At 46.3% G+C, this 25,457-nt stretch overlaps 1 protein-coding gene across 1 annotated transcript in view; it reads right to left on the reverse strand.

Annotated features, from left to right (window-relative positions):
- Galphai (G protein alpha i subunit) overlaps window positions 1-25,002 on the reverse strand; it is a 40,037-nt gene extending 15,035 nt beyond the window's left edge. The window contains exons 1-3 of the mRNA XM_077683414.1: window positions 24,597-25,002; window positions 7,169-7,211; window positions 5,763-5,904 (exon numbers count right to left, since the gene is read on the reverse strand). Of these exons, the coding sequence (XP_077539540.1) occupies window positions 5,763-5,904; window positions 7,169-7,211; window positions 24,597-24,717 (306 nt within the window). The 5' untranslated portion in view covers window positions 24,718-25,002. The remainder of the gene's footprint in view (window positions 1-5,762; window positions 5,905-7,168; window positions 7,212-24,596) is intronic.
- Between the last annotated feature and the right edge of the window lie 455 nt (window positions 25,003-25,457).

The following is a 25,457-nucleotide window of genomic DNA, read 5'->3' on the forward strand; positions in this document are numbered from 1 at the left end:
CAAGACGGAGGCGGCTATACATACGAACGTTTTGCGCAACTTTTGCCGTGGCTCTACACTTGTGCGTACAGCCGAGTCCGAGATAACAAAAATAACAATTTCGGCATTCACATGATTATAAAAATGCCTTACGATTGCTTAGTTTTTCAATTCTAAATTTTCAACGGAGCTCCACTATCTATTCATAGAACCTAAGAATTTAAAAATGGTTTGTAAAAAGTAAGTGCAGTTCGTACCTCGTGATACTCTGGCAGAAAAAAAAAGTTTATTGAGAGGCTGTTTCAGTGTTGTTCAGAGACGATTGAAGAGTGCACTTTTTCCCCACAAGTTGCCAAAAATTTGATTTTTTTAGTCTCCTAAGGTGACATAATATATGTCGTTCTTCTGCTACAATTCAAGGTCCTTCTGCTCCAAAATCAAGATTTCACTGCTCCAAAAACTGCTCCCAAATCGGATGCAGCTGTCTCACCCCTGAAAGAGGCATGCATGAAGCCTTGCCTTCTGCCTAGGGAAAGAAATTCGAGGAGGAGTGACGGAATATAACTACCTCGGCCAAGTTGTGGCTGCTGGTAAAAAAAACGGACAGAAACCAAGAATAGAATTAGTACAGGCTGTGTTGCATTTAGCAAGCAAAAATAATCGCCTGAGCTCACTGTACTTGGCAGTGGAAAGCGACACCGTTCTTTCTGTGCAAGCCTTTCTTCATCTGGGTGTGTGAGGAAAACAGTGTGTCGGAAAAGGTAGCGTAATAAACGAAGCAGAAAACCGAGACGTGTGACGCGAGCATTCGTGTTGTCTTCCTCCTTTTTATTATTGCCCAGCTCTTTGCCCCAGCCCGAAATAATGCAGTGCGTATTTCGTAGGCGGCAGCTATCTCCTAAAACCCCTTCCTCGTGGTTTTTTGAACATTGATAGTGCGTGCTCGACGCGCGTTGCCGTGAAGCTGCACTAAAGAAAAAACCCCACGTATTATCCACACCCCTACTTTGCCACTGAAATTTTCGCATTTTCGGTGCGGGTTATACACGCGAAAATACGGCATTTAAGGCGGACAGTTCGTTTTGCTAGAGGAAGACAGCGAAAGACAATATTCTTCAACTCAACGCACATTTTCCCCTCAAAATCAAGGCATAGTGGGGTGCATTCACGCGTTTGTTCATGCCACTAGGGAAGTCTCCACCCCACTTCGATTTTTCCTGAATGTAGCTGTTGCACCCTTGCACATGGTGGGGCTCACTTTTATGAAAGTTTGATGAATGCATACATAGACCACCTCCTTCGCTGCTAAGTGAAGTCCCGCACACGCCGTGACCACAATACGCTGTACCGGAAAGCGACAAATCTTAGTAAACATGTCAGAACCAGAGAGTTTACAACATCAGGAATCCTACCGTACATCAAGGCATTCTCAAAACCAGGTAACAGTTCCTTTACTGCATCTGGGGTCGCCTAAATGCGCAGTTACGTACCTTCCGCACGCCTGCGAGAGCACGCACTATCAATGTTCAAACAACCACGAGGAAGGGGCTTTAGGAGATAGCCGCTGCCTACGAAATACGTACTGCATTATTTTGAGCTAGGGCAAAGAGCTGGGCAATAAAAAAAAGGAGGAAGACAACACGAATGCTCGCGTCACATGTCTTGGTTTTCTGCTTCGTTTATCACGCTACCTTTTCCAGCGGGCTGTTTTCCGTACACACCCAGATGAAGAAAGGCTTGCACAGAAAGAACGGTGTCGCTTTCCACTGCCAAGTACAGTGAGCTCAGGCGATTATTTTTGCTTGCTAAATGCACCACAGCTGGTACTAATTCTGTTCCCGGTTTCTGTCCGTTTTTTTTACCACCAGCCACAACTTGGCCGAGGTAGTTATATTCCGTCACTTTTCCTGGAATTTCTTTCCCTAGGCAGAAGGCAAGGCTTCATGCGTGCCTCTTTAAAGCTGGTTCCCATTCCTCCATTTTTATCTCTAACCGTACGGCTAACATACCTGCCACGTTTGCCGGGATGGCATTAGGGAGATCTGACCAGGGAGGGGGGGGGGTTGTAGCAACAACAGAATGGGTAACCTTACACATATTTTTTTTATTTACTTACAACATAGCGGTAAATGAACTCTTTCTTCGTCGAAACTACCAACAAGCTACACCACTTAAAATGTTCGACGTGGCTGATGCCGCCCTTTTCAGAAAGTCCTGGAAATAGTACTGCAAGCGCAATGCAAAACAGCAGGAACTGAACTGTTTTGTTGTTTCGTCTAAACTAACAGCAAGCTACACCACTCGAGACTTGTTAAATCTTCAGAACGGCCGTGCTCGTGCGTAAATGAAAGTGGTGGTGGTGCTGCGCTTCTATCAACAGTAAACTAACAATGGGATGAACAGGTTCACCATCTGCGCATGGCCGATTACGCTTTTTAAGCACTTCACTGATAACGATGCCGATTGGTGTCGGGTTGGATTGTCTGGTATACCTCCGGCGCATTGTGGCCAGACTGGGAAAAAGATTTGGCCAAAGACGGGTGCGTTTCCGGGAGATTTTTGTTTCGATCATACAATCGTACAAAACCATAAAAATTCGGGAGTCTCGCGGAAAATTCGGGAAACCTGGCAGGTATGGGCTAAGCTTTCAGACCGAGTTCCTGAACGAAGCCTTCTTTGCCGGGTCTTCTCCAGGCTCACTGAACAAGACGATACCATTCTCAGGCCTACAAGGCTCAAACATTCCCCACTTATCCGTATCCCCGACTTCTCCCAGCCAAGCCTTCCAAATGCCCTCTCTTTGAGAGAAAAATGGCATCACTGATACGACTCTTTCCCGACAGGGTGTCGCACATTCGTACTTCATTTCACATTCGAGCAAAAATGTGCGCCCATATGCCACATTTCTGAGCCGTACACCAAATGAAGTGCAGCTTAGTCTTCTGAAGCCCTCACTAGCAGCCCAATCGACATTATATGCCACCGTTTTGGCCCACAGTCCTGAAACACCCTTCACATGCAACCGTCCCTGCTACCACTTGTGTGCCACTGGTTTTGCGGCAACACCTCGTGGGGGACTTTTAGGTGGCTCCACCACCACCGCTACTACTACTACCACTCCTGTTGTCTACCTCCCAAAACGAGGGTAGCACAGACAACCAGCAACACACTTCCCCTGTGCTGTATAATTCAGCCCAGCAGCAGCAAGAAAGTGCATGTGTTTTAGGAAAAAAGACTCACAGGAATTTTTTTAATGCGAGGGACGAAGGTGCAAGGGTAAACAGCGACACTACAAAAGCTAGCCACCTAGAGCAGGAGGACTAGAGATAGATGCAAATGCTTTTGATAAGGTTTCAAATTTTTTCTGCATGTCAACAATACACAGAGAAAAAAAGCTGTATTGGATTTTTTTTTTACATGTTGGGGATTTCAGCCATTCACAGCCTTTTGGATAGTGGAAGCAAAAGGCAAAACGGAGCTTGCAGCTGTATTGAGCCCCTCTCTGGCAGCAGCATAGCCAAAAAAAGAGAGATCCATTAGCGTTTCGGAAAGGAAAATCCTGGGCGTAACAAGAGGAAGTTATTTATAGCCTGATGCCTAGCTTGAGCATTACCCCAAAGTATTGCTAGACTATCCAGGAGCAGGAGAGATGTGTGTTTTTTTGTAGTGATGCAAAACCTTCAATAGCCTACTCCTGTATAGCCACCAGTATGGTGCTTCCGATAGCTGTTGCAGTACCTTCAATAAAACCCTGCCATTTGTTGATTGCAGTAAAACCATCAATGCGAGACTACCACCACTCAGTTTTAAAGCTACAAACAGAAATTCTGACACGAGTGCTGAGAATAGTAACGTGTTCACACCAGTCTAGGAACTAAATCATAGTGCCAGGCAATAAACTCTTCATTAACTCGGTAAAGTTTTTAAATAATGTTCCTGAAAGGTGAAACATCAAAAAACCACCCAAATCTGCAAAAGACTCTCGAAATTCTGCTGAGAAAATATCTGAACAGCGTGCTACCAAGAAATGACTGACAAGACTTTTATAAAGTGCTCCCAAGTGCATTGTCAAAATTTATTTCCACAGCTTTACCTGATTATGCCTACCAGCATTAAAAAGCAAGGGTCAGAAATGATTTCCACAAAAAGAAGCTGAAACACAACAGGCAAGATTCATAAAAAAATCTTCCTTCTGAATCAAGGCTAGGTCCATCACAACTCTAACTTGAGAACTGCATCCCAAGGCCAATGCAGCTTCCCCTAAAAGCACCCCAGACTGAGAACACACTATGGGCTAAAAGCGATGTGGATTCATCATCATAATCACCAGCCTGTCTACGCCTACTGCAAGGCAAAAACCTCTCCCATGGATCTCTAATTACCCCGGTCTTGCGCTAACTGCGACCAATTTATCGCCACAAACTTCTTATCTCATCTGCCCACCTACCCTTCTGCCGCCCCCTGCCACACTTGCCTTCTCTAGGGATCCACTCTGTTGCCCTTAATGACCAACGGATATCTTGCCTTCGCATTCATGCCCTGCCCACACCCATTAAGCAAGTGTAAAAAAAAGAAAGCAGCCACCCAGCAAAAGAATGCAACAAGAGACATATCAACGCCCTGCCAGCAGGCTAGATGTCCTGTCAAACAAGAAAAATGCAGCCCCCTTTCCAAGCCTTCTATCATCACAGTGACAACCACGCGAGCTGACTCACTAGCAGAGGAGGCGGCATTTCAAGCCACGGAGCATCAGGTTCACCCAGAAACCAGAAGACCCAGTGCCGGCCTTCACGGACAAGACAATAGACCGAAAGGGGACAGAGAAGGAGAAGGCACGCGTAAAAAGAAGAAAGCAGCCTCTCCGCATACCTTCGGCTGGGTGCGAGAGGCCGCACAGGCTATTTTTGCATTCCTCCCCCTAGATCTCCAGGATGCCTTGAAAGCGAGAGCTTCAAATTTCGAACATAATTTGCCGCAAGATTTCAAAGCAAAAATTGCCCTGACCATGCAGTGAATGAAGCATTTATCTTTGTGCCTTGAAGCTCACTTCTAAAAACATACAAATTTCATACTTTTTGCTCATGTACCAAGCTTGCTTAATGCGGCCACAAATTGATTACCGGAATGCCAGGGCAGTCATGGCCAAATAAGAGCCCGATCTTAAAGCACCTCCGTTTTTAAATTGCTGTTCAGCGTAGTCCAGGGTCAGCTGATGAAGTGAAATCCGGTGGGATAATACTTTCAGCCCAGTAGAGAAATGCATGGCAATTTGTCGCTTTGTTTTATGAAATTTACATTGCAACTCTTTTTACAGCTGCTCTCCTGAATACCTAGAGCAGTTACTGGAGCGGCACCCAAAGTGGTAATATTGCGTCATTAGTTCTAAAACTGCACTTGCGAATGATCTACTGCAATGAATGACACTGAAGGCTGCGTTAGAACGGTGGTTTGGGCCAGTTGGTGCATACTGAAATTCGAAACAGCGCAAAAAGACGGGACAAGGACAAGGAAACTGAAGGCTGGTTACAGTCACCTCATTGGCACAATCTGGTAAAACATAAAACAGTCATTGGCCCTTCCATTGAACTAGCACTCGCACAATGATATTTTCTAGTAGTACTCCCCTTTTCTCCCGGTTAGAGGATGAAGGATGAGGGACAAAGAAGAAGGAGGAGGAGGAGGAGGAGGAGGAGGGAGGGAGGGAGGGAGGAAGGAAGGAAGGAAGGAAGGAAGCAGCACCAGCACCACCCCTACCATGACCACCCCCCCCCCATGGCCCTCACCGCTCGGCTGGGGTCCTTGAAGTCGATCTTGAGCTGCCCCATGGCGCGGATGATGGCCAGCAGGCTCTGGATGGTGTTGCTGTGCACCACGGGCCGGTAGAGCTTGCACTCGTCCGACGTGTAGCCGGACTCGTGGATGATCCTGCAGCACGTTTCGCGTCGTCACCACAAAACCCGGGTCTGAGGTTTTCAACTCTGCTCAAAAAGTGCAATGCATGGCGACTGACGCACGACGAGGCTTACAGGAGACAAGGCTACTCTCTGCGGCAAAACACTACCCAGGGTTCATACGGGCTTCAAAAGCAAAAATTCCAGGGTTTTCAAGGACTGTCAAGGACCAAAAAACATATTTTCAAGGTCCCCATCTTATGTTTTATCTGGGATTATTTATAACTTTTTCAACACAATGCAAAATTTTGATATTGCCTAATACCTAAGAACATTAATGCACATTTAGATAGGCGCTATGGGTTCATGGATGCTCCCCCCAGCTTTATTTTTATTTCACAAATTATATTTAGAGGTTTTTTCTTTTTTCTTGGTGTTTTGCTGAGGCTGCTTGATTTCAAAACTTAGTTAATGTTGCCTGCATCTCCTGCTTTGTCAGCAAGAGTATCAGCTGAAATTAACTCAGCAAGTGTTGCTGCAAGGCAGGATGAACTATGTACACGTCCACCATTTGCACGTAAAAGCAAACGCACATGGAGCGTATGAGGCACAGCAAACATGCAATGAAAGGCCGTCCACAGACTAGATGGAACATGCAAGATAGAGAACAGAAGCCGGCTTTCACAGGATTGTATCGTGACATGAATTCTATTGAGGAGTGCGGCTCCCAATGTTGCCTCGTAATAATGAGAATCCACAACTCGTAATTTCTCGCAATACACTGAAACTTGATTGTTACAATGTTTCTTTACATTTTTAAAACCAAAAATTCATGACAAACACTTTACATTCTTGCGAAAAGATAGGGCCATTGGTTATCTCCAGAAAAATGACAGGTTTTCAAGGACCCTTTAAAAATTCCAGGACTTTCCAGGCCTTGAAATTTACACTTCTAAATTCAAAGGTTTTCAAGGTTTTCAAGGACCTGTGCGAACCTTGACTACCGTTCCTAGTACTGCAGCTGCCTCTTACTCCCTCTAGTCACGCTGCTCTGATGTATCATTCGCATAAGACTTGCAGGTTCAATCAGGCTGCATTGTAGGCTGGCTCTGCACCTTTTCGACCTAAATTCCCTTTCCACACCGAGTTGGGCGGGATCACCGTGTTCCGTTCCAAGTAGCGCTGCATTTTTACTTTTCCCTGATGACTGTACCACTGCCGATGCCCGCAGCTAGAGTGGCGGCCTCTCATAAGTATCGGTGGAAGAAGAGAGAGAGGTCAAGGGAGTCACAGCTTACTTCATTTGTTTGACAATGGTGCTCTTCCCGGACTCCCCGGCACCTGCAACATGGGAGAGAGGGAGAGAAGACATTAGCATTCGTTATCTTTGACCTTTAAAAATCCTTTCGTTTGGCAGCACTGAGAAGCAAGAATTTTGTAGTTTTTCAACGGAGGTTTCCATAGTGGCCCAGAGGGGGCAAGTCATGTGTGCAGAAACTGCAGTGAAGTAGAAGGCACTGTCAGAGCGCAACAAGCCCTGCATAGATGAGCAGGACAGGCCCACACAATGCGATCAGCAAGGATTTCACTGCTCCTAAATTTAAATCCTGGCACTGATCAGCACAGGCATAAAAAAAATCAGGGTGCCGAACCGGAACTGAGGCGATACGAAAACCAGAACTGAAACGATTGTTTTTTTCCGGAACCAAGCCCAAACCTAAACCATTATATTTTTAGCACACCGAACCTGAACTGGAAATGAACCAAAAAAATTAAAAACGGTTCTGGGTTAGCGATCAAACGGTTCAACCCTCCCAACCCGGTTCAACCCAGTTCAACCACATTAAACAAGTTTCTTCTGCAGCTTTCCGCAAATTATGCATGTTAAGGCACAAACTTAAGGATGCTCCTACAAAAGTGAAACACTTAGCTTACCAATCCTTGATACTCCCGAAATTAGAATATGCATGCGTTGCCTGGGATCCTTATACTAAAACTAACATTGTTGCATTAGAAAAAATTCAGCGGAGGACAGTTTGTTTCATTTAGTCTCTCTATAAGCCTGGTAGTTCAGTCACTAATGTTATGCTTTCTAATGGTATCCCACCTTTGCAAACAAGACGCAGATTCTTGTGCCTAAAATTTTTGTACCTCCTTTCAAACCGCAAGCTTGCTCTTAACCCTGACCCCTGCCTCACACCACTAAGAACACGTCAGACCCAGCATTCACACGCACTTGTACTAACTTGTTCACATTTCCTTTTTTTCCTCGTACCATTGAAGAGTGGAACGGTTTGCCTGCAAGCAGTTTACACTCTCCTGAGCTTTTTTACGCCGAAATTTGACATTGTTTTTCTAACTACTGCAACTGTTCCGCGTTTCCCTCCCCACTCTTTCCTTTCATTTGCTTTTGTATAAAAATGTTACGCTTTCCGCTTTTCATTTCCTTCATTCTTTTGTTGATGTTGTATTGAAATGTTGTTATGTATGATAACTGTATTATCTTTATTATCTTGACCCTCCTGCTTTGGCCTCGGGCCAGCAGTATTTGTAAATAAATAAAATAAATAAAAACTAAACCAGAACCGAATTGAAAATATTAATAGCGGTTACCAGTTAGCGACGAAATGGCTCGACCATCCGTTGTTGATGTAGCATGGTCAGGGCCATTCGAGGATTTTTCTTCTTTACATACCATCAAATTAGCGATCATACACAGACCCGAGATCAATCACAACATTATCGACACCCTCCCTATTTGTGGTCACAACATGAGGAAAGGAATGCACACCAGTATTGAAATCGTAAGTTGCCGCTGGCTGCGCGCAGGCGGCAATATAAAACATATGCTTTGTGTTTCCAGATACCGGTCTTGCAAGGACTGTACAAGCATTGTGCATCAACATAAAACGAACACTAAAATAACAAAATAGTAGATTTTTGATCTTGCACAATAGTTTACTTTTTATTGCATGACTAAAAATAGGGGAACAGCACAACGCAGACAAAACACAAGAAGAAGGTGACAACCACTCTCGTCGTAGTCACCTTCTTCTTGTGTTTTGTCTGTGTTGCGCTGTCCCCCTATTTGTAAGCACAGTAGTTTAATTTTTATATACCACAAGAAACGAAATGTTAGTATTCGAATTTTCTTAACTTGTTATACTTCGATGGCAGGACAGTGGTGTCTTGTGCGACGGCCCGCTTAATATATGGAAGAATAAAGTAATTTTGGCAAAAAAAGGGGCAAGGGATGGTGGATTATTGGTCGCAAGAGGTGGCAAAAAGACCGTGCCTTACAGCAACCTCTGGCGGTCTTGTCACGGCCCAAACTTGCATCGACAGGTCAGTAATTGCAGGCCGCTACGACAGGGGTCCTCAGGGCAGCCGTGCAATATATTGTTAAACGGCGGCAGGACAGATGACACGAACGATGGATGATGGTGAACGTTGTATTTACAAGGTGTCGGTGATGGACCTCTTTACAAGTGGCCACGATAGCTTTAGCCAGGTTGTGCTGCTCATATCTTCACCGTCGTCGTTGGTAGATGAGCATGGGTATAGGGCTACCAGACAGTTTGCTTTTCTTTTTCTTCGCGTGACAATATGAACTAAACCTGCTCCTTCAGCTTTACACAGGGAGCATTAGGGTCGATAGGCTCCTGAATAAATCAATGATAATTTACAGGTCGTATAGATCTTATTAGTTTGCAGCTGCCTCTAGGTGGCTTGCTGAATATTGTTGAGTAATTGATGAGGTGGGGGATATTCATGCATGCCTAGGTGGTAGTGCCTAACTATCTCATGGTGCATTTTCAAGCTAACCCGAGGGACAAACCAGCCAATGCCTAGTTTAGCTGTGACTTTAATCAGTGGCTGCCAATCGCATAAACATGTCCCTGTGACGTCATAAGGGCTGGGCAAGAAAGTGCGTGGTGAATGGAAACAACTTCATTTATTTTTCTGACTATCTGTGCTAATTATTTAAAATCACTATTAAGACTGACATCATTGCTATCGAGACAAAGCCATCTTTTGAATGAAACGAACCTGTATTTTTTTTTGGTCATGGTCTTTTTGAACTACAAAGTTAAATTTTTTCTCACTTAGTTATAATTACTTTAACGAACTGGTTTGCGAATCGGTCCAGTGTGAAATTTAGTTGAACTGAAACTGAACTGGAACAAATTTATTTCACCCGAACCTAAACCGTAACCGAACCGAAATTTTTTTTTCAGTTCGACACACTGGAAAAACTAAGGGATTTTCTAAGGACCAACTGCCCATTTCGAAGCAACCGTGGTCAGTTTGTTGTAATCTATTCATTTTGGTTTCAATGTCCTCAGTATTACTACTGCCTTACCACCGCTCACTGCTTTGGTCATCCACAGCGCCTAATTCCTTTTCCTGGCGTTGTGTAGCCAGCTTCACACCAGAAACCCTGCCAAAAAGAATTTCTCTGATAAACTTGAATCGCATATATTAAACTACAGTGTTCTTCAGGTTCATTAGGTAAAAAAAAAAATTGAGAGCCGTATTAAAAACCACATGTCAAAGCCGGAAAACTACTGTTGTTTTTCGATTACCTGCGCTAAAGCCAAAGCCACATAATCAGCATAAGTCACTGGTGATGCCTTTTTTTATACATTTCCAACCAAAGCATAAAAGGTGTGCCCCCCCAAAATTTAAAAAAAGAATAATGAAATTGCCAGGGATACCACCAACAAGCCGTATGCTTTTAAAAGCTTCTAAAAAAGTATATAATAAGTTGAAGTAAGTATAAAGGACTATTTTTTTATCCTTTCAGTAGCTGCCATCGTATACAGCCTCCTCACAAAAAGACTCGCATCGCAACAATCCCACCATCACTACATTCTTTCGCCGGCACCGGCAACGATGTCTCTGACGCACATCAGTCTTTGTGACGCGGGCACAAAGTCTGTTCGGCGCGCAGTGGTCCGACAAAGTGACCTTCCTGACACCCCTTGTTCCCGACGGCGCGCAAGCGCAAGCGACCGCCTCTCCAACCCGCGCGTCTTCGCCACCATGGCAGAGGCACAAAGGCGGCACTCAAAGTCGTCAAATGCAGGATGCCCTGGCAGCCTGCCAGCAGACAAGGCGTCAAAATAAAAAACAGCAACAGCGTGTTTGTCATGCTTCGGTTATCAGCAGCGTGCATGCGTCACGCCTCCCCACCGCTTGAAAGGTTCACTCAATGTATCAAAATTCTCCATAACCTGCTTGCGTGAAACCACATCCCTGAGACAGGCGCAGCTGACTGCTAGCTGGCACACCATGTTGCAGCAAAAATTGATTTTCCATCTTTTTATCGTACATGTGAAGTGTATTTTCTTCTTTTCATCAACTGCAACAGGAATTCTATGGACGACTGCTTCTGATCACCTATTCGCATAGCTGAAACACTTGACACCTTATTGGTATATTTTTTTTATTTGGAAACAGTTAAACCTCCTTTCAAGAGAGTTGCATTCACGAGTACTGCCAAAAACTCTGAATACCCCAAATTTTATGAAGTTTAAAGCATAAAGTTGCCTAATTTACAAAACAGCAAGTGTTCTGAACGGATTGGGGCCTCATAAAAGAAATATACCCTGGTGTCGTTCACAAAATCCTGCGTGGCGACTGCGTGTACGTTGGTGCAACGCCGCCTGTATTAACATTGCTTGACGCGTCGCGCGCTTTTCAATGGGAAGGGTAGGGACGCTTAGTTCGGGCACTGATCCGCTATGTGGCGCATGCCGGCGGACATCTCGCCTTACGTCACTGCTCGCGAGTCGCGAACGCTGCACCCACTTTTACGACGTGTGTCTGTCAGCTTGCCTGTTGGGCTTCAAGGGCCGTTTCGCTTACATCTGAGCCGTGACGGGGCGCTAGTTCTGTGGCGCACTGGGGATCTCGTTCAACGTGTCGCTCGCTTCATACTTGCTGCATTTTTCCAAAGATAAAGACGGAGGCGGACTGAAATAGTCTAAGAACATACTGATTGTCGGGTAGACATATAGCTAACAGAAAACGATTTTTTCGGATGGGGCAGCCATTATTTTACTGATATTTTTCTTTCTGGAGTATTTAGAGAAGAAAAAATTGCGTGCACGTTTTTTGTTCAGGCGCTCACTTCTACGATTACTTTCCAATAATATCACGTGCTTTTAAACTTCAGAAAATTATAGGAAACAAAAGGATAAGCAGCTGCGATCCTGCCACGCTGTCCGGTCGCTTCTACAGTACAGTCCTCAATTTTAGAAGTGCGTACCGATGCGGAGTGCGAACAGGGGGTTCAAAACAATACCTCAATGCGGAGGGGATAGAGGGGGGATGCCCCACTCAGAAAATTTCAGGGCCTGTGATCCGAGTAGATAAGCGCGCAAAGCCGGCATCAGCCTGCGGCAGCGCAAGGGATTTTGCTTCGTGACAAAGGAAGTTTTATCAGTGACAGACCAAGACAGACAGGCATGGTCAAAAACAAGAAGGCGTAGGAGCGCCGCCTCGGGAACGCTGAACAAACTTTCCACTATTTTGCATAGTTTCCGAGAAGCGGCGCTGGCTGGCGGACACGAAAGCACGCTGGAAGGCTACGGAGCGGGGAAGGGTAGGAGAGAGCAACAGGAGAGTGGCTGTTTGGCCAGTTTTCGCTCACGCGTTAGGCACTGTTTATACAGGCGGCGTTGGTTGGTGAAACTGGAAAGTTTCCGAGACACCTCAAGGAACACCAGCATGATGTTAAAAAAAAAAGGGGAAGGGGGGGGGGGGGGAAGAAAAGAAAAAGAAACGTTCCTGCGCATGCACTCGCTAAACACGTGAAATGTAATCGCAACACTGACTGGAACAATGCCACAATCATCACTAAAGAAAGAAACGCGACAACCAGGCTTCTCGTGTAATCGCTTGTTGTATAAACGACATCAGATACCACCAACAGGACAGAGGGCAACATGCCCAGTATCTATGCACGGTCATTATGTCACATTTTGAATGCATGAAAACCATAACGACGTCTTGCCTCGTCTCATTGTGAACAAGGATTGCGTATGGGATCCAAAACGTCAACCTTTTTCAACTGACTTGATCAGTGACCGCAACTTTGTTATTAACTGCATTTTTAATGCATCACTGCTGCCACTACTGCATCACAGCTGACGTCACGCAGTATGAAATTTGAAAAGCTTTTCAATAATCCCTGCGTTCTTTGTTGGTAAAACACGCCCTTCGAGGCTGGAATGGGGCAAAGTAAAATACCAAATACTAGTTCTTCCAAGCTTTACAAGGTTGCATTTCATCTTCATCTTTAAATCCTGACCACGCGCCCGCCCCACATGCGAGGAACTTCGTGCGATGTTCTTTCAAATTTGAATTGCTTTCGATTTTACGGTGACAGCCATCAATACACAGTAAGAAGCAGCCTCAAGGTGTGCTGCGGGTGCGGTTGACTGGGTGTTGGCAGCACAAATGCAACTGCAGGATGACCACCGTAGCAACCACATCAGGTGTTTAGGTGAAAAGATGTACAAGAAAGCCGCATAGCCCGTTGCAGTGGCGGCCGCTGCTGCAACCAGGGCCATAAACACTACCACAACGCATGCGCCGCACTCTGAGGCAAGCAGGAAAGGATAAAACGGAGGAAGAGAACACCCTCCTGTTCTTACTGTATTGGAGAGAAGCAGACAGGCATGCACAACGCACGTGCAGAGACGCGTACGAGAGGCTTGACCAAATTATGGGGAACCGCAGTAAAAACGCTGCCTTGTTTTATGTCAGATACGTGCAGGCACACTTCTTTGGCCCCTTTCGGAGAGCTTCAGAGGAACACGTTACATTTAAGCGAGACTAATTTCAAAGTTCAAAAGAAAACAAATAGGAACGAAGACAGGTGAAGAAAAGGACAAGAGCACAAGAAACGAACACATATGGGAAAGGTGTCTGTGTTCTCCGCTTGTGCTACCCCCATTCTCTTGGTGCTACAAAATTATGCGCCAGCAATCAGGGAACCAACTAGTCAAACTTCTCAAAATAATTTACGTTCAAGGTAGTTTTTTTTTTTTTTTTTAGAGCGCAGCTCTTGCGCCTGCTCTTGTGGTTTTGCGATGCCGTTAGCCTTGTTGTAACAAAGCGAATGAAGAGGACACTGAAAATCGGTGAAATACAACAAAAAGGAAAGCAGAGGGGGAAAGTATGGCGAAAGTGTGAGGGGGAAGATGGTATGCCGGGGCTGGAAAAGACATTCTCGGCGGCGGCGGTGCACTACGAGAAAATGCCAGAGAAAAGTGCGCGCTGTCGTGCATTCTCTGATGATGCAATCACTTCCCGAGATGCAGGAGGTATGCACCGTCGCCGAGAAGACTGCAGTTCACACTACGCCCAAATTTCGCATCAGGAATTATCGTAATCGTCAGCAATTGTTTTCAGTAGCCACAAAAAGCTTCAGCAAAGGATCTGTGCACATGACGGCGCGCAATTATTCTGTGCGTGTCCTATTTCGTGTAATCACACCTTTTTGCATTAATGCCGGGTAATCTAATGATGTGCAAACACAAGCACAATGACAAATTGAAATGAAATAGAGAAATTCCGGTTCGGTTCCAGTTCGGGTGACTTTATTCCGTTCTGGTTCAATTCCGGCTTCACTAAACCACATTGGGAACCTGTTTACAGATTGAACCGGTAAAACTCTAGCAGCTCTTATCGCACTGTTTGCTATTTAGAGTTAGCCAAGCAGTTGGCTACCCAGCGCGCCATGCACTGTACGGAGACGTACGCAATGGCCTGGCAACAAATGTCATTCTGAGAAGCCACCTGCGAAGCCTACTTTCAATAAAGTGGTAAAAATCACTGCCATGTGCTCGGTCACATCTGTGGAGCTTGCTGCAATGCATATATGGCAATGGGAAACGCATGCTCCATGTTTCCACAGCAGCCAGGAATTGTGCCTGTCCCATGCTGTCGCAACAGTTATCCCCTTCCTTGAGTGTCCACTTGGCCTGGCAAACACACGGCGAAAAGAATGTGTACATCTGCAACACCCAGTGGCCTGACAGCACCGCTGTTAACAGGAAAGGGACCACCAGAGTTTCATGTCCCTAGGTGTTGGCCCAAAAACTCCTGTACACCCAATGTCCACCAAGAGGAGGGGGGGAGAGAAAGAGAGAGAGAGAGAGAGAGGATATATGTGGAGAAGCGTGAAAAGTAAGGTTCAAAGGTGTTTAACATAATTAGAAGTCTATTCGTGAAAAGTGAACGTTAAATTGGCCAAAAATGTGACTGCATCATGTGACAGCGCAAGGTGGATTTTATGCTCACTGAGTTTTCGCAAATTACAAATGCCTGCGGATTGCTTGAACTCCCAGCAGGCAGACACGTGCACCAAACAGTGAAAACAGATAGAGAGAGAGAGAAAAAAAAAAAAAAATCTGCCCCCGCACACAGATGTGCTTTGCCCGGCTACATGCAGAAGGATGCCGTGGCCACAGTGATGATATAATCAATGCCGAGCAGCTGTGCATCATTGTGCAGTCCTCTGACTTAGCGTAGCAAAGTGAATGCACAAGCTTCACCAAACAAACAATGCAGCCAGTGCAGGGGCTCACTCTGCTATGCGGCTCATCCCATATGCCAACTTATTCAACGGATGCACCTGCGTCTGATCTGCTTGGGCCACAGTTACCTTGCTCCTGCGTCCTATCCTGCCGCCGTTTGGTGATAAGATTACACCTGACCAAGCAACATATCAGGAAAATGCCACGCAAGCGCACGTGCAGAAAATGAACGCCAAGAAACTACAAATAAAAAGATGTGCTCTACATTTCAACAGATGTCAGGCTGACTGCGTGACATCATGCTGCATCGCAAGTTTCTTCTTTCCTCTAAAACTTCTGCCCAACTAAAGGAGGGCCAAGGCAGGAGGGCAACAGAACATGTGCAGAACCTCTAACTTAACAACTTCACACTCTTTGATGAAGTGACAACACAAATGTGCACTTCCCATTTCCACCTCCTGCAAGCCGTCATAAATGAATGGGGTCAGGATGGCACTAATCGATCTTATAACCTCTGGTTTGCCTCACCACGTCAATCTGTTACCCCCTTCCTACTGTTCTTGTTTGGTCCAGTTTCCCCGATTTGTTTCATTTGTAAAGTTTAAATTTTAGCGAATTCAAAGTACGCACTGCCTGCGATTGATCCCGCAACACATCACTTCAAAAAAAATGTAACTCGAGGTGAGCGATTGTGTAGGCTGAAAGGATGAAAAACAGCTAATTGGTTACTTGACACATTGAGAGATCAATGCAGGACCGATCCAATACTTTCCACACAAACTTTTCAACCCTTTGAAATAAATTACACAAGCCAAATATTTGAAGAAAAAAAGGTGCATTGTACAGCGCTCGCTTAAAGGGACCCTGCAACACTTGCCATCGACTACTAGTAATGTATTTTGGGATAAAGTCTATTGTCCCAGAAATCTCCTCCCGCAAGAATTATGAAAATCCGTTCACAATTAACGAAACCACGCGCGATGAGAAATCGCGCATAATCGTTCCCTCTCAACTCAACCGCGGGCAACGCGACGAAAGCTGCGCGCTCTCTCCGGGAGAGGGGGGCGGCTCGCGGCGTTCTCTTCGGCGGCCTTCGGCATATCACATGCCGGGTAGTTTTGTCCTTTTCTCCGCAACGCGGAGGGTCCTATTTCCGGTCTGGTGCCACAAAAAAGCAGGCATGGGTGCCTGCTCGCAAGTGCGCGCTCGGGCTGGTAGGGCGTTTTTGAAGCAATAAACGTTTGTAGTCGAGTGGTCCCGTTGAAAGGGAAGTATTGAGCTCATCACTCAAACTCCGAGCGCACTCAAAACACAAAAGAAACGGCAAAACTGTGCCTACAGGTTCAGGCATAGAAGAGGTTCGTACGCAGCGATGACGACGACGGAAATGGGAGAATCTAGCAGCGAAGTTGACCAGTGACAGCCGATCGGGCAGCCGTGGCCTATGTGACGTCCCTTAGGCCATGCATAATGAGGACAACTGAAGAGAGAGTGGTTGGTTTTTCCGCGTCTTTCACATCGATTTGCGCGCTCACCGCTTCACGTGCACGTGTAATATTTGGCTCAGGTATTCCCGGCAGTGTAATCTAAACGTCGCGCAGGTTTACTTGCACTGCTCAAAGAGTTGCAGGGTCCCTTTAAACGCCCATTTACGTCCAATACAACAACCACTGCTTCGGCCAAGAACTGAATGGCAGTGTTGCAGACCGTGCAAGCGAGTGCCAACGTCCAACATGCTGTTACAAAAATGGCCACAAACAAGCCAATGCTTTTTTGAGAATATTTTTTTGACCTGCCACGGTGGCTCAGTGGCTAAGGCAGTGCGCTGCTGACCCCAAGGACGCGGGTTCGATTCCCGGCCACGGCGGCTGCTTTTCTGACGGAGGCAAAAGGCAAAAATGCCCCTGTGTTGGAGATTTCGGCGCACGTTGAAGATCCCCAGGTGGTCAAAATTAGCCTGCAGCCCTCCCCTGCGGTGCACCTCATCGCCTGTGAAGCGTCAGTGCGTGAAACTTCATAATCAAATCAATATGTTTTGCTGTTTTTCGGAGGCACGATAGCAAGGGTACACGATCAAAGGCCACAATTTTGATGCCGGCCAGCCCTGGTATAAGCAGCAAATGCACACATATTTCAACGATACTGTAGCCACGTCCAGCAATGCCTTTGTATACCGGTGATTTGCAGAGTAGCTTCTGGGGCAACTGTCCCCATTCATTCATGATTCATTGCTGCAAGCAAAGGGCACTGTACACAACTAATGTGACTGCGAGGACCTCTTGTCATTGCCCGCACATGCAATTCGTTCGCAAAACCCCGAACAAATGTTTTTATAGCCTGCAACATCTCATGCCGGTAATACAGCCCAATCCAATGTGGGGTAGTAATCAATACAGGGCCATTCTCAAGGGCCCTTTAAATAAAGCGATATTTCGAGTAAAGTGATTTCGTTATAACGAGAGATTACTGTATAATTTCTCTCAAACAAAGTACAGCTCGAGAGAGGACGGAAGGAAAAAAGCTGCCGAACTGACCCCTTATGGCCTACACAGCAGTGGTGTGGTTGAAAACAAAGGCAATGCGATAATTTGGAAAATATGCAACAATTCAAACCAGTGAAAACATTGTATACTCGTGCTCTGTTACACAATTATAATTTTTGCACAATGACACAATTTCACACAAATTTCATTACACAATGGTAATGTCCACATAGGCAAGCTGACTCGGGTGCAAAAGATTACATATATGTAAAGCAAATTCAAAGAAGTTGTTACGCTGTATTCTAAAAGAACTACACAGATGAGCCTATTCAATCAGACAGAAAAGATTTATCGATTCCATGATGTTTTTGTAGACAACAATCTAAAAAAAATTTCGAGAATATTTAAATACTTTGGCAGATTGTACGATAAAGACTGTGTGCAGTATTTTCGTGCACCTAAGAGGTAGGGTCTATGGAATAGACTGACGTACATTAGGCTCATGACGCACTAACTGAAACATTGTTAGCATGAGGCTATTGTTTGCACACTGTGTGTTTTAGCTTTGGGAAAGTGCTCTTCCAGCAGAGAACCAATGGAAACACCCTTGATGAAACCAAACTAGTGGAACACCTGGCCCTTCAGTAATAGCATAACAGTTTTGCCTCAGCAAAAACTTGCACTGAGCAATTTTACCGCAAGCCATGTACTTGTGGCTGCATCAGCTGTAACGTCATGCAGGAAGCTTGCCCGCCAAAAAAGATGGCAATTGAACATCCACAGGGTTGCTAGTCAGAAACACGGGATGCGTGCGGAATGAGGGGCAAGTTTAAACTGGGGAAAAACAACACGCGTGACTACTCCGACACTGGACACAAAGGACAAGAGCGGAACAAGGACCGTCCGGTACGCGTTCCTTCCCTATCCATCGGCACTTAAATATTCACAGAAAGAAGTTGCGATCACCTAGATGACAGCCATTATGCATGCCGAGAAAGTTGTCCTGATGAGTGCACACGACTGCCCGCTGATTCAAGGCGACCACAAAGAAAGCAACAGCAAACAGGCTCGACTAGACGTGCAAGTTGAAGAACCCAATTTGCAAAGACAGCAACTTCACGAAGCTGCCTGTTTTTGTTTGATCATCTGTCAGGTCCTTTTGTCATGTAAAAAGATTAATAATGTAAAAAGACATCGGGGTGATGTCTGTGCGGCTGACTCCACGCATTCAAACGAGCAAATATGTCGAGAGATATATTCCTTTCATTGCATTTATCTGCTTATCTCAAAAACAGGAGCTGTGAGCTTGCATTAACTGGACGTGCAACGTGGCCAGTCATGACGCGAGGACACAACTGCCAAGAAGGTCACTGGACCTGGCAGGGCTGGTCACTACGCAGTGTGCATCAGTGGAAGCAAGTGCGATCGCCAGATGGGCACTCGACTGTTGTGCAAGCCCAGACAACTGCTACCCAGACGAATTGTGCCTTGAGTTATGAAACAGGCACTGACTTATCTATGCTCGAAAATGCCCGAGCAACAGGTCTGCTGCTTTGTTCAAACTCCTGTCAGCGTTGCAGCAGCTGCCACTCAATGATGGACAGGCCAGTTGACGACAATGAATCACCCAAGCGAACAACTACACCCAGAAAAAGTAATCTAGTCGGCAGCAATGCTATCAACGACTCATTGTATCAACAGCCTAATAAAAGCTTTTCTAATCTCCACTGTTAAGAAAAATGAGACAGCTCGACGAATGCACCCTTCCCTAAAGGGTCACTGAAGTGAGTCATGAACACTAATCACCATACCAGATGAAAGCCTAGAATGCATATGAAATGCAATTTATGCACATTTTATAAATGAAATACTTTTTTTTTTCCGAAAACACTATTTTTCTCGTGCCATCCTCCTTGCCAATTCACTCTCACTGGCTATGAAAACACACCGGCAGCTCCGCAGGGGTAAATTTAACGGATTACTTGCACGTTTACCTCCCAACCTGAGCGCGATGTGCATTACACAACCTGCGGCAAAAAAAAAAAAGAAACAAGTTCAATATCAGCCATGAAGTAAACGAAAATTGTGAAGACACTGTGAAGCAGTGTGTCATCATCACAGTAGTTTTGCGCGATGAATGCAAACAGTACACGGTGTTTACTCTCCCAGTGCCCTTTGGAGACAAAACTAAGGTTGCAGACTTCTACGAAATAGTGAAGTAACAGATGACGTGGTTTAAAGCTACCATGAAGACAAAATACGACTTTTTTTTTCAATTTTAAAGAACTAGCCCTTTCTCAGCTCCATTCTAGCCATGAAATATGCTTTTTTCAATGTTTTACTATGTTTGGAAAAAAAAAAAGCAAGAAGTATTGGACTTCAGCGCTGCAGTGGGCAGGAGTGGCGTGATGTGAGCCAACACTAAAAGAATAGTTACCAGTGTGTTAACTCAGTATTCAAGTGATACAGTGAAACGGAACTAGATTCCCAACTACAATCCCCAATTCATGTTTTCTTAACTGGTCTTGAGCACCAAAAATTTGCCAAAAAATCCATTTTCTGCATTAATTTTATTTGCAGTCTGCAGCCTTCGAAGAATGTACCTGCAAAATATATCGTAGCTGTACCATAAGTATTTACAAAGCTATCGCCCTTTGAAGTTGCCTAAATGACCACTTTCACCTATGTTTCCAAACTTCGTGCCTTGTTTTCTCACGGCCAATTTTTTTTCCTGTGAGGTCAACCTTCGGGTACAATATCTTGGGATGTACTGGTCAGATTTGTATCATTTAGAAAGCTTATGAAGTGAACAGTGCAATAAAACCACGAAAATATCGAATATCTTTTTCCTGGCACAATTTCTTATGCCATTCATTTTACGAAAACTTTGGTGATTGATGACCTGGCATTTAACAAGTTTACAGCAATTGCAGAAACAATGCTAAAATTACTGCAGCGGTATAGTTGCACTTCCTGGTCCTGCTAGAGCACAAAGGGATACAAAGTATTAGAGTATTTCATGGGTAATTAATGAAAAAATGCCCGAAACAGAATGGCATAACATGTTGTACAACTCTGAACTTACGCCCGTAGATGAAAACTGACCACGTATTTGTCCTCAGGATGTTAAAATACACATCATGTGTAAATCTCTGGCACGGGCTAAAAAATAACAAAAATGCCCTCAAGATTAGTGTCCCCCTTAACGGTGGCTTTGGTCATCGGCTACTGTCAAATGCACAAACGAAATTCTTTGAAGTCATCGAGAAACCCCTGGAAAGTGGCTTGTGGGAGTTGCCACTGCTTTGTATATTTTCTCTAATACATCGTTAGAAGTTTGCGATAAAATTCATATCCCTGATACCGAGACAAAGCAGTTTTCTCAATCAGACAAACTTATACGCCCGTCACACAACAAGTTAATGACATTTAGAGCAAATGTCATTTGCTCTAGATGTCATTAGTTAAGCGCTACACTAGAATATCAAATGACATTCGAGGCAAATGGCATTTAGAAGCTAAATGAGGCTCGGCAGCTCATTCAGCAGCCAAATGAGTAGGCTCGACAGTAATAAACCAGAGCATACTGTCTCTAAAAACTGTCAGTAAACTTCTATTTTCCTTTTTATATGGTTTTTCCAATAAAAAAAAGGACAAATAAGTACTTACAAAAAAGAAAGCTCATCTTCAATGCTTCCACTACCCTGATACAGATTTCTTGAGGACTTGGCTTGTAATGCCTACTTAGTCCCCGCAATAGTGATTCTTTTCTTTGTAATTTAAAAAAAATTGTTTCCTTTTAAAAAACTATGATGCATGAAAACATTCTGGACACACTTCAAATATAATTTTGCAGTTTCGTGAGCTTGCTAATCGTCCCCGCTATTACTATCAAATGAGATTAGTTTCACCGTGTAGACCCACATGGCCAAACCGAGTGTCATTAAAAGCTTATGTCACCCACTCTGAATGACATTACATTTGCTGTGTGACAGGGCTATCAGATTCCCCACTACAATCACCCCTTCACATTTCTTACCGGTGGCTTGGTTGGTAACTATCAAATGCACAAACAAGATTCTTTGAAGTCTTAAAGAAATTGCTGAAATGTGGCGGGTGAGTTGCCACTGCTTTGTACGTTTTCTGTAACAGATCGTAATTAGTTAGAACATTGCAAAAAAAAAAATTGTATTCTTGTTACCGGGACAAGGCAGTCTTTTCAATCAACCAAACTTGTGTATTTTGTCTTCATGGCCCCATTTACTATAAACATCACCTGCCGATTGGTTTCCAGTGCAGGTCAATGGCCCCTCCCACAAACCTCCAGCCACCTGCATCCTGCACCATACAATATTTCCCCCTAAATTTGTTCATGTTATTTTTCAACCCAAGTTCCCTCTCTTTCCCATTAATTTCCACCTCTCATTAATTAATTTCCTCTCTTTAACGTTAATTACATTTATTTCCCTTCCCTCACGCATTACTCCTGTCATCCTCCTTTCTGCAGGAGTGCTTGCTTGCACCATTAAACAAACATACCGTCCAGACAGCCAGTTCTATTTTTGGTGTGCAAGATTTCCGAGTGTGCTGCAAATGAAAAGTTTTTAGCACAATTTTTCCCCACATCGTGCCGAGACTACCCGGAGCAAACACAAAGAATCTGCACCCTGTGCGGTCGGAATAAACGCAGCACTACAGCACATGGTTCTGGAAGCCCTTGAAAGTTGGCGAGCTCCAGCCACGCGCCAATGTGCTCGAGAAACCAGGCGACCTCTGAACTCGACTCTGGGGGGGGTAATCCCAAACAAAGGACACCCACCCGTGGAGCCGTTGACAGCTTGGCCTTCGAACACGCACCACGTTACGTCTGGGCGAAGACCTTGGCGGCGGGAAAAAACCAGCGGCGCTTTAAAGTCCCCATTTGGTATGCTTGTGCAACAGACGTCGGCACATATACGTTCACCAAGAGCCCAGAAAGCTCGCGACCTGCCAGACGGCGTGTTACCAAGAGCGAGATTTACGATGGAAGTACCGCCGTCCCCAGACGATTCGCACAAGCTAGGAAACAGAAGAAAGACGGCGCTTGCGCAAAATCCCTCGTGTGTGTGTCAGTGCGGCTTTCTGCCTGCCATATTTCTGCGGTGCTCGGCAGAATGCTAAAACATCGTCCAAGCTACAGGGGGGGGGGGGCAACGGGAGAAGGCAGGAATACTCTACTTGGCTCCTGTCGAACGTCGAAAGATCCATACGAGTCGCTCGCGTTACATTGCCACACAACGCAAATGCTAATACCCCCTTAATTACGCAACAGCCGAGGCGACACGGAAGAAAGGGCACGGCACCCCCGGGCACGTCGGGTCGGAGGCAACGTGACGGACTGGAAGATACAATAAAAAGAGCGCCGCGCCGCACCTCGGCGTGCGACAACGGGGAGGTGTGGCGCGCGCCTTCCCCTGCGCGCATCGCCGACCGCGAAGACTTTGTCCAATGCCGTTCGCGCTGCAGGGGCACCCGTGCGTTACGGTGCCGATGTCGCCTGTACCGCGGTGGCTCCGGAGAATGCATTTGCATCCGCGACTACCGACACAGTGCCCTAATGATGCCACTACTTGAGAGTGTAAACCTCGCGAACGCGTAGAAACGGCAAAAAAACAGAAGACGGTACACGGAGAACGATGTGCGTCATCCGTTCGCGCTAATTCCCCTTCCTAAGATGCAACCGCATTGGGAATGCGGGCCTCCTCCGGCGCCGACTCACGCCGCACATACGAAGCAATGCCAAGTCGTTCCTTTTACGTGATCGATGGGCCGAGAATGGAGGAAAAAAACAGAAAGGAGACGTGTGTGCGGCGACGCTAGTCGTCCGACGTTATGAGAAGCGGCTCCAATCTGTACCGATCTGCCCGGAACGCTTGCGACAGGCGGCAAGAGCGGATGCGAACGCGACTCCGGGATTGTTAAAGGGCCCTCACCCACGTTTCTGCGCCCCACCCCCCTCCATCGCGAAGCTTTGCCGCACGGGAGAGCCGAATAAACGAACGACGCTACTCGGACTTCACACGCACACAGACCCTCTGCCCCTCACAAGCGCACATCCGCTTTAGGAAGGGCTTAGGAATGTAAACAACACGGTCGAGGTTACGGAGCGACAACGCGACCACGGCGTAGCGAGCCTACAGGGCCCGGCGTCAACTCGGATCGAGCGGATGCCAGCGATCCGGGAGCCCCCGCTGCCCTCTCCGGCTACGAATGAAACCCTTTGATGCGAGGCCGAAACTGCCGGCTGTGTTTACACTGCAGCCGACCGAGACGCCTGGCCAATTGACGCTCGTGCACCTTATCGCGCCCGCTAAAAATCAAAACGCGCCGAAAACTCCCGCCGGCGAACGAAAGTGGTCGGCCGGTTTGGCTCTGCGGCGGTCACCGCCGTGGGAGTGGTTGATTAGGGCTAAGATGCGGGCACCGACGCACGCTGCGTGCCGCACGAACGCCGATTGCACGCTCGTTACTAGTCGCCGTGCACCCAGCGGTAACAAAAAATGCAACAATGCGCGTGCCTGGAATTGCAGCGATGATAACGAAACGTGCGTGCGCATCATCGAATTGTCGGACGATCGCGCACGGGCTTGACAAGCCGGGCTGCTTGTCAGGCGGCGACTACCGGTCGGTCGCAGTTTTTCGGCGCTACTCACCCAGCAGCAGGAGCTTGACTTCCCTCGCTTGTCTTTCGCCATCAGCTCGAAGGTCCCTGTCGATCTTTTTGGACCGCTCAGCGGCCTCCTTGTCAGCGGCGGTACTCACGGCACAACCCATGACGACTAAACCGGCGGCGGCAGCGTCGCTAGGCCTAACCGGCGGACGCTATGTTTCACACCACCAATTTACCCCGCACGATTGTTTCCCGTTCCGGCGTTGCTTCGACGTCGTCGCTGTGTCGGACCGGCCGGCTACCGCACGTCTGGAGGCATCACAAGCAGGGCTTGACAACGGTGCCGGAGTCCGCGGACGGACCTGCAACACACACTCCACAGTAGACGCTACAGGCCGCACCAACCGACCGACCGCTCCGGCGAATGAAGTTTTCAAACCTGTTGCCGGATGTGAAGGAGTGGAGGTGCGCACCGGAAGTGCGAGTGTTCATCCGCGCTCATGTTAGGCGGGAAATTCGAAACGCATGGAACTCCAGGAATGCTGTCTGATGTAGGACAATGCAGCTGGCTCATATTTCGCTGGCAGTAGCGCAGCTCTCTCGCTGAGGAGGGAGAAAATGCGGCTGCTACTGCGCGCCGCCGTCGACGCGCCGAAAGCAGCAACCGTTGCGTGGGCAACGTTTTTTAGTAGTAACGTTGACTGCGGGAAAATCAAAAAAAGCAACTGCATAAAGAAACTACGGCTGATGTTCCTGAAAACTATGATCCAGCGAGAATACTGGGAGAAGTTTTGCACCTGCAAACAAGGAAGCAACCATCAACTGCAAACCATCAAACAAACAAGCCGGCACCTTTAGTTCGGGGCGCGTGGTTTTACTCATTTTCTGCCGTTCTCTCGCCTAG

The sequence above is a fragment of the Haemaphysalis longicornis genome, unplaced genomic scaffold, assembly GCF_048455015.1.
Source record: "Haemaphysalis longicornis isolate Haplotype H1 unplaced genomic scaffold, Haemaphysalis longicornis Haplotype H1 scaffold_9, whole genome shotgun sequence".
NCBI lineage: Eukaryota > Metazoa > Arthropoda > Arachnida > Ixodida > Ixodidae > Haemaphysalis > Haemaphysalis longicornis.